The sequence below is a fragment of the Hypanus sabinus genome, chromosome 4 (assembly GCF_030144855.1).
Source record: "Hypanus sabinus isolate sHypSab1 chromosome 4, sHypSab1.hap1, whole genome shotgun sequence".
Classification (NCBI taxonomy): Eukaryota; Metazoa; Chordata; class Chondrichthyes; order Myliobatiformes; family Dasyatidae; genus Hypanus; species Hypanus sabinus.
The window spans coordinates 22,915,116-22,927,560 of record NC_082709.1 but is presented as its reverse complement, the minus strand read 5'-3'; the positions used below and the strand labels follow the sequence as shown (position 1 = coordinate 22,927,560).

Below are 12,445 nucleotides of genomic sequence, written 5' to 3'. Positions count from 1 at the left end.
CATTGGCATCAGATCAGTATCATGGCAACTTTGATATTTCCATTAAACATGGAAGTATTAAAACTTAGTTCATGTGAAGTTATGCACATTACTCATTATAAGCAAAAGAGCAAGTATGTTACTTTGTACAATGTGTACTTTTTATGTAAATAACCAATGTCTGAAATAGATTCTACACAAGTTGGAACATGGTCTAATCAGCTGTCAAAACTATTTTCACTGTGTGTAGAGCTTGTATCTCTTCCCACCCACTCGAAGTATATACCATGCAGAGACTTGAAGTCAGAATTTAGGGCAGTAGCTCACTACTTTATGAGCAGTAAGTGGCTCAATGAACTTTTAGTCAAAACATGAATGAAATAGAATTTTGTAGTTTTATTACTGGGTTTGGCTGCACGCTCTACAGTATCAGCAGCACATTCTTAAGTCAACAGTTAAACATTTTATTTACAGTGAAAACAATGCAGCTTTTAACACCAGGAACACAGGCAACAGCTTAATTATACAACATTAACAAGCCCAGATAAACCTTTTTTCGTTTCAGTGTATAAATTACACACAGGCATTCTATTTGCATGGATGTAAAAACAAGCAGTAAACTGTACTAACAATTAAGATTTTGCATTTCTGAAAATGGTTGTAATTTGTACAGCACAGGCAACTGTTCAAAATTTAATGTTTCACACCATTTATGCCTACACAGAGAAGAAACCAATAATCCTGCAAACATGTCACAATTTGTCCTGCATTTCAATTTGTTTTTCTTCTCCAATAGTTGAAGATCACTCGAATAATGCCAAGCAATCAAGGCTAATCAATAAAATGGCCTATCCCTCAATATTACAAAATTTGTTTAAGACAATCTTATTAAATACAAAATTAAGCCTTTACAGATCTGACTTTTGTTGCTAATGTATGAAGGCCATGTTGTAATAAAACACCAATGCTACGTTGTAGCAATGGGAAAATCCATTATTGGAATTCAGGATCTGATTAAGAAAGCAAAAACAAAACGCCAAATTTTTATACAGCCTTTACAAAATCAAACTGCTGTTACTTAAGAACAAGGTAAATATAATGAAATCATTTACAACAATATAAAACAATGCTATTTTACTATTATCTTGCACAGTACATTCTACAATTTGACCTATAAATACATCAGCTGCTTATTGTAGCTTCAATATGTAAATATTTATGTGCATTTACAGGTTCATAAGAGCTACTCAATTTCTCTTCACAATTTTATTTGGATGGGCTGTTGTATTTGTGTGCTAAAATCATTTTTCTGGCCTCATTTTAAACAAAAAAACAGAAGTCCCAATGTGACTTCCAAACAGACTATATACAGTGTTCCCAAAAAATGTGGATGAACAGTTTTCAGCTCCTAACTGCATAAGTTTTACAGTGTGCAGTACTCTGGCTAATATCTGCAGTTCACTGTTATTCATGGTTCAATTCTATTTGAAATAAATCAAAAGCAAAGAATTTAAAAATTGGAATACCCTAATCCTTTCACAGCCTCTGCTTTTTCCTTCCAATTCTCCCTCCCAAGAAGAAATTATTTCAAGTCATCCCATCTCCAGCTGTGAATTAATATGGAAAGTTTAACAAGATCTGTCAATATAACTATCAGTCTTAATAAGAAACTATGTTTGACATTGGTGAAACTGGTATTGTGGCTGGCCCAGGCATATGTAGATTTCCCGAAGAATTTGACCGTCGCATATGAGGGAGAAGGTAAGTATCATTAGCCAGCAGATGCACATCAAAGCGATCTTCTTTGCGATATGCTAAACAACGTCTAATGAAAGCCTGAAACGATAGAAGTGTTAGATTTTAAATCAAATGAATTCTGGCAATTGTTTCAACAAATGAGAAAAAAAATACATGTAAATTCGACACTGAGCCCAATTACCTTTGCTTCATTGCTAACAACTGGTTTAACAGGAAATTGGACTTCAGTTGCTTTTAATATTGTATTCTCTTGTAAGATGTCCTGTTGTGACTGGTTGTGGCCAAAGGGCTGAAAAAGAATACTTTTTACATAAGACAATTTTCACCAACAAAAACTCCTAGAGATAATTTTAAAAAAAGAAATTCAGTATCACCTTCCGACCATACAGACACTGGAAGAAGATAACTCCAACAGACCAGACATCCACTTTGTTAGAAATTTTGGGTGGTTCTTTTCCTACAACAAAACACTCAGGAGGCAAGTACCTGGCAAAAGATTTAAAACAAAACAGCTACTTTTAGTTTGCAGTTTGTCTTGATTAATATTAATAACTTTTTAATATACAAAAAACAAAACAAACTATATAATTGCATGGACAAATCAGGATTAAATAATGGAAAGTCTGTATGACCTGCTAATTCTATACTGTGTTTAGCTAATGAAATAGGAATGATGAAGGCAATGCAAAAATTGCAAAATTGGTGGCAATAAAGGATAATGGTGGTGTGGACCTGAAATCAACTTAGATGTAGTAGAGGGAAGCAGAAGTTCATAAGAGTTCTCAGTTTGGTGCTACAATCGTTGGTTTGTGGTCTATGTTCATGAATTGACACAGGCATGTTGGGAACAATTTCACAATTTGGGGAGAGAGTTCAAAGACGGCTGTCAGCTTGGAGAAATGAAGGCAGTGAGCCAGTGCAATAGACTTTCACAAAACATGTCAGTAATAGCAGACTCCATCTTCAGAGCAGGTTTAGTAAAAGTATTTAAAATCAAATGTTTAGAGAATGTTAGGAGAAACTGTTCCCAATTGTGCAAAATGTCAAAAGCAGGTGATTGGCAATGGGAAATAAAGGAAACCCAAGTGGTTACATAATAATCTTGACTTTAAAATGGAATAGTAAAAGAACAAAAAACATACGGCCAAGAGATTGTGGATTCTTGCATCATTAATCAGCACAAGCTAATTTGTATAAAATGATGCCACTTGGCCAGAGTTGATATCTGATGTCCTGATCATTTCCTCTCCTATAATGATGTGTCTCTAAGGAAGCAACATTTACTTGCATTACTTTCTGCATCTTTTTTTGAACACAAATTTGGAGAAATTTTACATGTCAACCATTCCCGCATCCTCAGATGCATTAGGACCAATCATTTTAAAATTAAGTCACCGCAATGTTGTTTGCAAATATACCGAACTGCAACAAGATAAATCAAAGACTAATTTGAGATTTGGGTTAGGTTAAGAGAAATTTTGACTGGGTGACCAGAAAACTGCATTTCAGAAAGTACTGCAAAATCTTTTCTGTTGAATCATACCATTCAATGGGATACTGTGGTGTTGTTTTTAAAACATATTATTTAAAGATGTCATTGGAAGGGAATAATTATTAATTCAGTAAATACACTGTAGTGTACTCACTATGACCTGGACAATGATTAAATGGAAATAAAAGTGTTGCCAACTGAACCAAGCAAACGGTAGAATACCTTGGTCATACCTTAAATAAAAACAGTGTATCCTTACTGTATTGCCAGAAAGGCCAATTGCAGATAGTTTGAAAAATAAGTTCATTGAGTGAAATGGAATTAGAAGAATTGATAATGTAATTGAGCAATACGGAAGTTTGCTCTGAAATAATATGCACTTAAGTGAGTAGTGGTTCTGAAAAACACAAATTCCATCTTTTCAATAATCATGGTCTTAAATTGAAAATCTATGCAAGTAGAGTATATTCTAGATAAATGGGACACACTGGGACCCCGTACATTTTACCCCAACTGACTGTCCTAATTAGTTGAAGTTTCATGGAAACAATTTATGTATATTCTGCCCTCACACAAGGGTCTTCCATTTTCTTAAGCTGATAGGTAAACTGCAGTCCCAGTGTAGATGTAGTTGAAGGCGGTTTTATTATCCACCGTGTTACAGTTTGCAAGGAGCCAAATTAAAAGACAATACTTTAACGTTCTCGCAAAAAATATTCAAAATTGATTTAAAATTCCTTGAACTCGTAAAAGTGGTTCTGACTAATGAATGAATATACAAGCAATTATATAATGGCTGACTGCTGTCAAAGATGGATTGCTTAATGACACAATAAGTAATCAACAACTGTAAACTTACAATTAAGCAATGAAGTCCAGCAGCTAGAAATAAAATAGTGAACTAAGTCTTGGAGTGGAGGGGTGAGAGGAGAAGTGAGAGACAGAACACTCCCTGCCTGAACTTTGGGCTTTCACAACAAAAGGATTAGAGTCAATGTTCCTGATCAACTGAATACTAGAGTCAAATATCAAAAAGTAATAAGACCATCAACTAAATTTGAAATACAAGAGTAAAATTAAGTCCTTCGAGAGGGATCACTACCCAATGGCTATAATAGCCGTTGAAGACCCATGCATTTAAGAATATCTATAATGGTTTGAACAGGCCTTCATCTAAACTGAGGATTGCATACCATAGGCATTATCATTTGGGAACCTTTCCAAAAAAAAACTGACAGAAAGCAACTCAATATAATGGTAAAAAAAAAGGCAAATCAGACCCATTTTATCATAAAGTTTAGAGAACACAGCTCCTCTACCTGCATATACTTTGGTTCAGATTACACATGTAACAAAATGTGGCTGGAGAAATACTTGTATAAAATGTGTTAATTATTCCTAACTTTCTGCAGAAGCTGATGCTAAAAATGTAATAGAGGGAGGTGGTTATCCCAACCCAAACTTCAAAATAAGCAAATTAGATTATCAAATATACAACATAATCCAGAACAAATCTAGAATCGGTACAAACTAAACATAATGTCTTCATTTTTACAGATTTGCCAAACCAAGTTCATGGTTCGATCATTTTCTGACTATTTTTCCATTTATACTGTTTGGTTTCTTCCTGAAGACCTCATGTTGCAGACTGTAGATTATGATGGATTTGGTTTGACCCAAGCCACCCAGGGAACAGGAATCGTTGCAGATGTGCCCTCCCTTACAGTTGCTCTTTCCTGCAACTGATTTAGCAATATGCATGAGCCTTGCTGTAGCAGATGCAAACTCAAAAACCTCTCAAAGGGTTTGGGGTCTAACCAGTTGCTAGAGATGTTAGTAGCATAGCATGCGACCTGTGTACAGCTCTCAGCATCAGACTCTGGGCCAATCGGGTCAAATTGTAAAATGGTGGCCTGTCTCAGCTGACATGAACAAAAGCGCTAGCCCTGTGAACCATGCGCTATCAGCTAGATCACCAGCTGGCATTGATCTTTAGGGAAGATCAGCATGGTTCTAGTAATTAGGAGCAGATTTCCAACATTCTAGTTAATCTCCTTATGTGCTGCACCCTGTTGTTCACATTAACATTAAAGAATCTTCCTTCCCTGAATAATTACTGGGGTAGTGAATCCAAGCAGATCAAACAGGCTGTTCACGGTGGACAAAACCCCAGTTTCTCCACTGATGACACCTGGAAGTGAACACATCTTCAGTAACATCCAAACTTACACCTAGGCTCCTCTGACTTCTCAACACCCAAGTCAAGGTCTTTCAACCCTTTTGCAAGGTCATCTAGAGGAAATGCAGTCAGGTCTTCCATCTTGTGCAATCACAAGATGGAAAGGGCTAGCAAGTCTTGGGTGTTTCGGAGGAGAGTAATGGCTTCCTTCTGTGGGTGTTGCGTGTAAGTGAAGCAAGGCGTCTGCTTGCTTGCTCATGGCTATTTGAGGGTCATTGTGGGGGGGGGGGGGGGGGGGGCTACGGAAGGGGAGCAGTGCCACCCAGCTGTTTGAGCTGTCTTGATGAAACCTGTTATCCATCGCCCTCAGGAAAGTTAGGTCATCCATTGAAGGAGCTGGTTTGTAGACATCAGTATCTGGGACATCACTAAACTGGGAGTAGTGTTTGATGTGAACTGACCTTATTCTTCTTGCATGCTCAGCACACTTGGGTCATCAGTAAGTAGTCCTGACGAAGGGTCTTGGCCCGAAACGTCAACAGTGCTTCTTCCTATAGATGCTGCCTGGCCTGCTGTGTTCCACCAGCATTTTGTGTGTGTCATCAGTAAATAGAGTTCTTCACTAGCCTTTAGCTTGAGGTCTTCAGTGGCGTTGGAGAATATGGACTTGCAAGCCAAATAACTTTCTAGCTTATTATTGAATTTGGTGAGGCCAGCTGTTAGCAGGTCACAAAGGGCTGGGAATCTCACGAGATCTGATATATCATGATTAGGTTGGGGTTCATTGGGGATGTGGTGCACCTTACCAGGAGAATGAGCAGCATCACCACCTGTGTTATACCATGGTGTGTATGGGCCTTGGAGTCTACCACTACATGGCCGCACATCTCTTTCCTATCTATAGGTGAGTGAGTGGTCAGTTATTGGACATTTTGAGATAGCTGCCTGTTCAACACGAATACACGAATACAAGGAATGCGGTCTCTGTTCTCAAGTCTGAGCTGTCCTGTTTTGGTAAGAAGTGGGGTGTTATAAGGAAGAGAAGCCTCCCTCTGAGTCTTCAGGATCTACTGATGGGTGGGTACAAGCATAAGAGGACTGATCTTGAACATACTTCTTACTCCTCTCAGCTGAATGACATGGAACAGTTTGCTGAGAATGATGCCAGATCAAACTCACCACATCATCCTGAAAGACTCTGGCCTTGGCTGAAGCTGCCTCAGCCTCTTTCAATTGTAGTGCCTTTAACGTGGCTTCCAGGCAGGTCATCTACACTTAATTCAACCTGCCTCACTTTAACATCAATTTCTCTTTGTGCAAATGATGCCCTGGCCAGCGCTGCTTTGACCCTTACTTGGGCTTTCAGTGTCACTATGCTTGCCACTGGTCTGTTAGACTGTCTTGATAATCTGGATGAATGTAACAAACACATTGACCTGGTTTCAAGGCTTCTCTTCTCTGTCGCTGACATTTTAACTTGCAGAATCAATATATTATCCACTGTGGATATATTCACTGTTGGGAGTGCTTTTTTTTAAACTATTCTGTCCTCACTCAAGAATTTCCCTTTATTCTTAAGCTATGCAGATGGGTAAACTCCAGTTCCGGTGTAATTGTAGTTTGAAGATGGTTGTATTATTCACCCATGTGTTACAGTACATAAGGAGCTGAGTAAAAAGACAGTACTTCTCAGCATTCTTACAAAAGATATATTCAAATATTGATTAAAATTCCTTCTTCTCATAAAAATGCTTCTTACTAATAAATGAACAAATATACAAGCGATTATATAATGGCTGACCTGATGTCAAAGGTTAATTACTTAACAACACAATCATAAGTAATCAACTTACAATTAAGCAATGAGGTCTAGGAGCTAGAAATAAAATAGTGAACCAAATCAAGGGGGACGTAACAATGTATTTAAATTAAATACAGAGCTAATTAGAACACTACCAATACCTCTACAGTACTATAAAACTATTTTTAGCTCCTAGTAGTCATTTACAGAGGAATTCATCTGCCATGTTCTTTTGATTGACTGCAAATGAACAAAATCAGCGCAGACACCTAGTGCAGCTAATGGACTGGCTTCATACAATGTGTGAAATAGATTCATTTTCACTCCTGGTTGTTTCTGGCATCTCCAAGCCTGAATGCTTGAAACCACAGTGAGCAAAACAGTTCCGAATTGTTCTACTACTTATTTCTCGCTAACTATCAGTGATGAAAATCACTGCTTTTTGAACACAAACACATGCAACAGACAGTATTTAGAATCTGATCACTCTAGCATGGTGTACTGTCTCACGGCTATACAAGTGCAAATGACTAATGCTAGTAAGAAACTGTTCAGCAACAGTCTCATGCCCCAGTGAAGCAGCGTAGTGTCCCAAATATATGAAGGGATTCCTGGCTAGTTTCACAATTTAGTTTTTGTTCTTTAAAAGTTGTCTCAAAAAGAATAACAAGAGGCTGCCCAGATTAACTGATGGCCTAATTAACTTCCATTTTTGGATACCATAAAACTAACAAAATACCTTCAAAATAAACGAAGTAACTAGCTGATGCACATTACTTCCAGAATTTATGCACATTACTTCCAGAATCTCCATTCAGTGATAAAAGAACTTAACATGGATGCAGTGTTAGCAATCATTGCAGAGGAAACAGTACCTTGAACTTGTGGAACATTTGATAATCGTACACATTAATTTTAAAAGATTAGCTCAGTATTCTAGCTTAAACTCAAGAAAGCCCATCTGCAGGACAATTTTAATTACTCAAGATGTATAGTAATGATCATAATATTCCAAACCAACTAATTTTTTTAAAAAAAACTTGAAATCTGGCAAATGTTCAGGAGATATTTGCGTGGGGTTCTGAGTAGGTACATTCCAATGAGACATGGAAAATATGGTAGGGTACAAGATCCGTGGTGTACAAAGGCTGTTAATCTAGTCAAGAAGAAAAAAGCTTACGAAAGGTTAAAAAAAAACAGGTAATGACAGATGTAGAAAATTATAAGGTTAACAGGAAGGAGCTTAAGAATGAAATTAGGAGAGCCAGAAGGGGTCATGAGAAGGCTCTGGCGAATAGGATTAAGGAAAACCCCAAGGCTTTCTACAAGTATGCGAAGAGCAAGAGGATAAGATGCGAGAAAATAGGACCAATCAAGTCTGACAGTGGAAAAGTGTGCATGGAAATGGAGGAAATAGCAGAAGTACTTAAATGAATACTTTGCTTCAGTAGTCATTACGGAAAAGGATCTTGGCAATTATAGGGATGACCTGCAGTGGACAGAAAAGCTTGAGAATATAGATATTAAGAAAGAGGATGAGCTGGAGCTTTTGGAAAGCATCAAGTTGGATAGGTCACTGGGACCAGATGGGATGTACCCCAGGTTACTGTGGAAGGTGAGAGAGGAGATTGCTGAGCCTCTGGCAATGATCTTTGCATCATCAAAGAGGATGGGAGAGGTTCCAGGGAATTGGAGGGTTGCAAATGTTGTTCCCTTATTCAAGAAAGGGAGTAGAGATAACCCAGGAAATAATAGACCATTGAGTCTTACTTCAGTGGTTGGTAAGTTGATGGAGAAGATCCTTAGCCAGGATTTATGAACATTTGGAGAGGTATAATATGACTAGGAATAGTCAGCATGGCTTTGTTAAAGGCAGGTCATTCCTTACAAGTCTGATTGAATTCTTTGAGGATGTGACAAAACACATTAGAAACATAGAAAAGCTACAGCACAATACAGGCCTTTCGGCCCACAAAGTTGTGCCAAACATGTCCCTACCTTAGAAATTACTAGGCTTACCCATAGCCCTCTATTTTTTAAGCTCCATGTACCTATCCAGAAGTCTCTTAAAAGACCCTATCCTATCTGCCATCACACCATTGCTGGCAGCCCATTCCACGCCCTCACTACTCTCTGCATAAGAAGTTTTACCCCTGACATCTCCTCTGTACTTACTCCCAAGCACCTTAAACCTGTGCTCTCTTGTGGGAGCCATTTCAGCCTTGGGAAAAAGCCTCTGACTATCCATACGATCAATGCCTCTCATCACCTTACACATCTCTCATCCTCTGTCGCTCAAAGGAGAAAAGGCCGAGTTCACTCAACCTGTTTTCGTAAGGCATGCTCCCAATCCAGGCAACATCCCTGTAAATTTCCTTTGCACCCTTTCGATGGTTTCCACATCCTTCCTGTAGTGAGGCGACCAGAACTGAGCACAAGTGGGGTCTGACCAGGGTCCTATATAGCTGCAACATTGCCTCTCGGCTCCTTAGTTCAATTCCACGGTTGAAGAAGGTCAATACACTGTACGCCTTCTTAACCACAGAGTTAACCTGCGCAGCTGCTTTGAGTGTCCTATGGACTCGGACACCAAGATCCCTCTGATCCTCCACACTGCCAAGAGTCTTACCATTAATACTATATTCTGCCATGATATTTGACCTACCAAAACGAACCACTTCACACTTATCTGGGTTGAACTCCATCTGCCACTTCAGCCCAGTTTTGCATCCTATCAATGTCCCGTTGTAACTTCTGACAGCCACTATCCACAACACCCCCAACCTTTGTGTCATCAGCAAACTTATTAACCCATCCCTCCACTTCCTCATCCAGGTCATTTATAAAAATCACAAGTATTAAGGGTCCCAGAACAGATCCCCGAGACACACCACTGGTCACTGACCTTCATGCAGAATATTACCCGTCTACAACCACTCTTTGCATTCTGTGGGCAAGCCAGTTCTGGATCCACAAAGCAAAGTAGGTGTTTGCTGAAAAACGCCAGGGGTTGCCAGTGACCCTCCATGAATTGTTCCAGCACCCCACCGACTGCCGTGTTAGATGCGTCCACTGTGAAGGCAGTAGGGACGACTGTTCTGGGGTGCAGTAGCATCGCGGCATTTGCTAAGGTTTCTTTGGTTTTAATGAAAGCGGCGGCGGACTCCTCGTCCCAGGTAATATTCTTGCCCTTACCCGACATCAGGGCGAACAGGGGGCGCATGATTCGGGCAGTTGAAGGGAGGAAGCGGTGGTAGAAATTCACCATACCCACGAATTCCTGAAGGCCTTTGATTGGGTTGGGTTGGGGGAAATGGCGGACCGCGTCTACCTTAGTAGGCAGAGGGGTTGCCCCGTCTTTAGTAATCCTGTGGCCCAGGAAGTCGATGGTGTCGACCCCGAACTGTCATTTGGCCGGGTTGATTGTCAGGCCGTATTCACTCAGTCGGGTGTAGAGTTGACGGAGGTGGGACAGATACTCCTGACGACTGCTGCTGGCTATGAGGATGTCGTCTATTTAGATGAAAGCGAAGTCCAGGTCGCATCCCACCGCGTCTATTAACCACTGAAGCGTCTGTGCGGCATTCTTTAGGCCGAACGGCATGTGGAGGAACTCGAAAAGACCGAAAGGGGTGATGAGAGCCATTTTGGGAATGTCGTCCGGATGCATCGGGATTTGATGGTATCCCCGGACGAGGTCTACCTTGGAGAAGATCCGTGCACCGTGCAGGTTTGCTGCAAAGTCCTGAATGTGCGGCACAGGGTAGTGGTCCGGTGTTGTAGCCTCGTTCAGCCTGCGGTAGTTGCCGCATGGTCTCCAGCCCCCTGTTGCTTTGAGCACCGTGTGCAGGGGGGAGGCCCATGGGCTGTCGGACTGCTGTATGATCCCCAATTCCTCCATCCTCTTGAACTCCTCCTTCGCCAGTCAGAGCTTGTCTGGGGGAAGCCTTCGAGCACGGGCGAGGAGGGGAGGTCCTTGTGTCGGGATGTGGTGCTGTACGCCGTGTCTGGGCATGGCTGCTGTGAACTGCGGTGCCAGAACAGATGGGAAATCTGCCAGGACTCTGGTGAAGTCGTTGTCGGACAGCGTGATGAAGTTTAGGCGTGGGGCTGGCAACTGGGCTTCACCCAGGGAGAATGTTTGAAAAGGCTCGGCATGGACCAGTCTCTTCCTTGGCAGGTCGACCAGTAGGCTGTGAGCTCACAAAAAATCCGCTCCCAGGAGCGGTTGGGCTACAACGGCCAGTGTGAAGTCCCACGTGAACCAGCTGGAGCCGAACTGTAGCCGCACCGTATGGGTGCCGTAGGTCCGTACTGTGCTGCCGTTCGCGGCCCTCAGGGTGGGACCCGGTGCTTTGTTACGGGTGTCATAACTCGGAGGTAAGACACTGATCTCGGCTCCAGTGTCGACCAAAAAGCAGCGTCCCAACCGCTTGTCCCAGACATACAGAAGGCTATCCCAATGGCCAGCTGCCGTAGCCATCAGCAGTGGCTGGCCCTGGCGTTTCCCTGGCGGGCTACAGTGGTGGGCTTCTGTGCCCCACCGCTGGTGGTAGAAGCATCATTGCTCGTTGTCCTCCTCACCCCTGCCTCTGGGGTTAGCGGGCTCTGCAGCCGGGCCTGGTCTGGTTTGCTGCTGGGAGTGTGGCCTGGTGATCTGTGCAGCGGACGCCCCACTCTCCTTGGCTTTCCACAGCACATCTGCCCGGGCTGCCACCTTCAGGGGGTCGCTGAAATCCGCGTCGGACAGCAGCAGGCATACGTCCTCCGGCAGCTACTCCAGGAACACCTGCTCAAACATGAGGCAGGACTTGTGACCTCCGGCCAGGGACAGCATCTCGTTCATCAAAGCCGACGGTGACCTGTCCCCCAAACCATCCAGGTGCAGTAAGCGGGCAGCTCGCTCGCGCCGTGAGAGTCAGAAAGTCCTTATGAGTAAGGCTTTGAATTCTGCGTACTTGCCGTCCGCTGGGGGCGACTGTATGAACTCCTCAACCTGGGCTGCTGTTTCCTGGTCGAGGGAGCTCACCACAGAGTAGTAACTTGTGGCATCCGAGGTTATCTGCCGAATGTGGAATTGGGCTTCTGCTTACTGGAACCATAGGTGAGGTAGCAGTGTCCAGAAGCTTGGCAGTTTTAACGAAACTGCATGAACAGATGCAGCGTTGTTCATCTTCGGCCCAAATAATATTTGGGCCGTCGGGGTCACCAATTGTAGCAGTGTGCTACATGCAGC

General features: G+C 42.0%; 1 protein-coding gene across 12 annotated transcripts in view; it reads right to left on the bottom strand.

The window, feature by feature from the left end:
• Positions 1-351: 351 nt before the first annotated feature.
• LOC132392553 (serine/threonine-protein kinase tousled-like 1) overlaps positions 352-12,445 on the bottom strand; it is a 144,358-nt gene continuing 132,264 nt past the window's right edge. For all 12 annotated transcript variants that reach the window (XM_059966566.1, XM_059966569.1, XM_059966567.1 and 9 more), the window contains 3 exons: positions 2,112-2,223; positions 1,919-2,026; positions 352-1,815 (listed from right to left, as the gene is read on the bottom strand). In XM_059966566.1, coding sequence (XP_059822549.1) covers positions 1,639-1,815; positions 1,919-2,026; positions 2,112-2,223 — 397 coding nt within the window. In that variant the 3' untranslated portion in view covers positions 352-1,638. The remainder of the gene's footprint in view (positions 1,816-1,918; positions 2,027-2,111; positions 2,224-12,445) is intronic.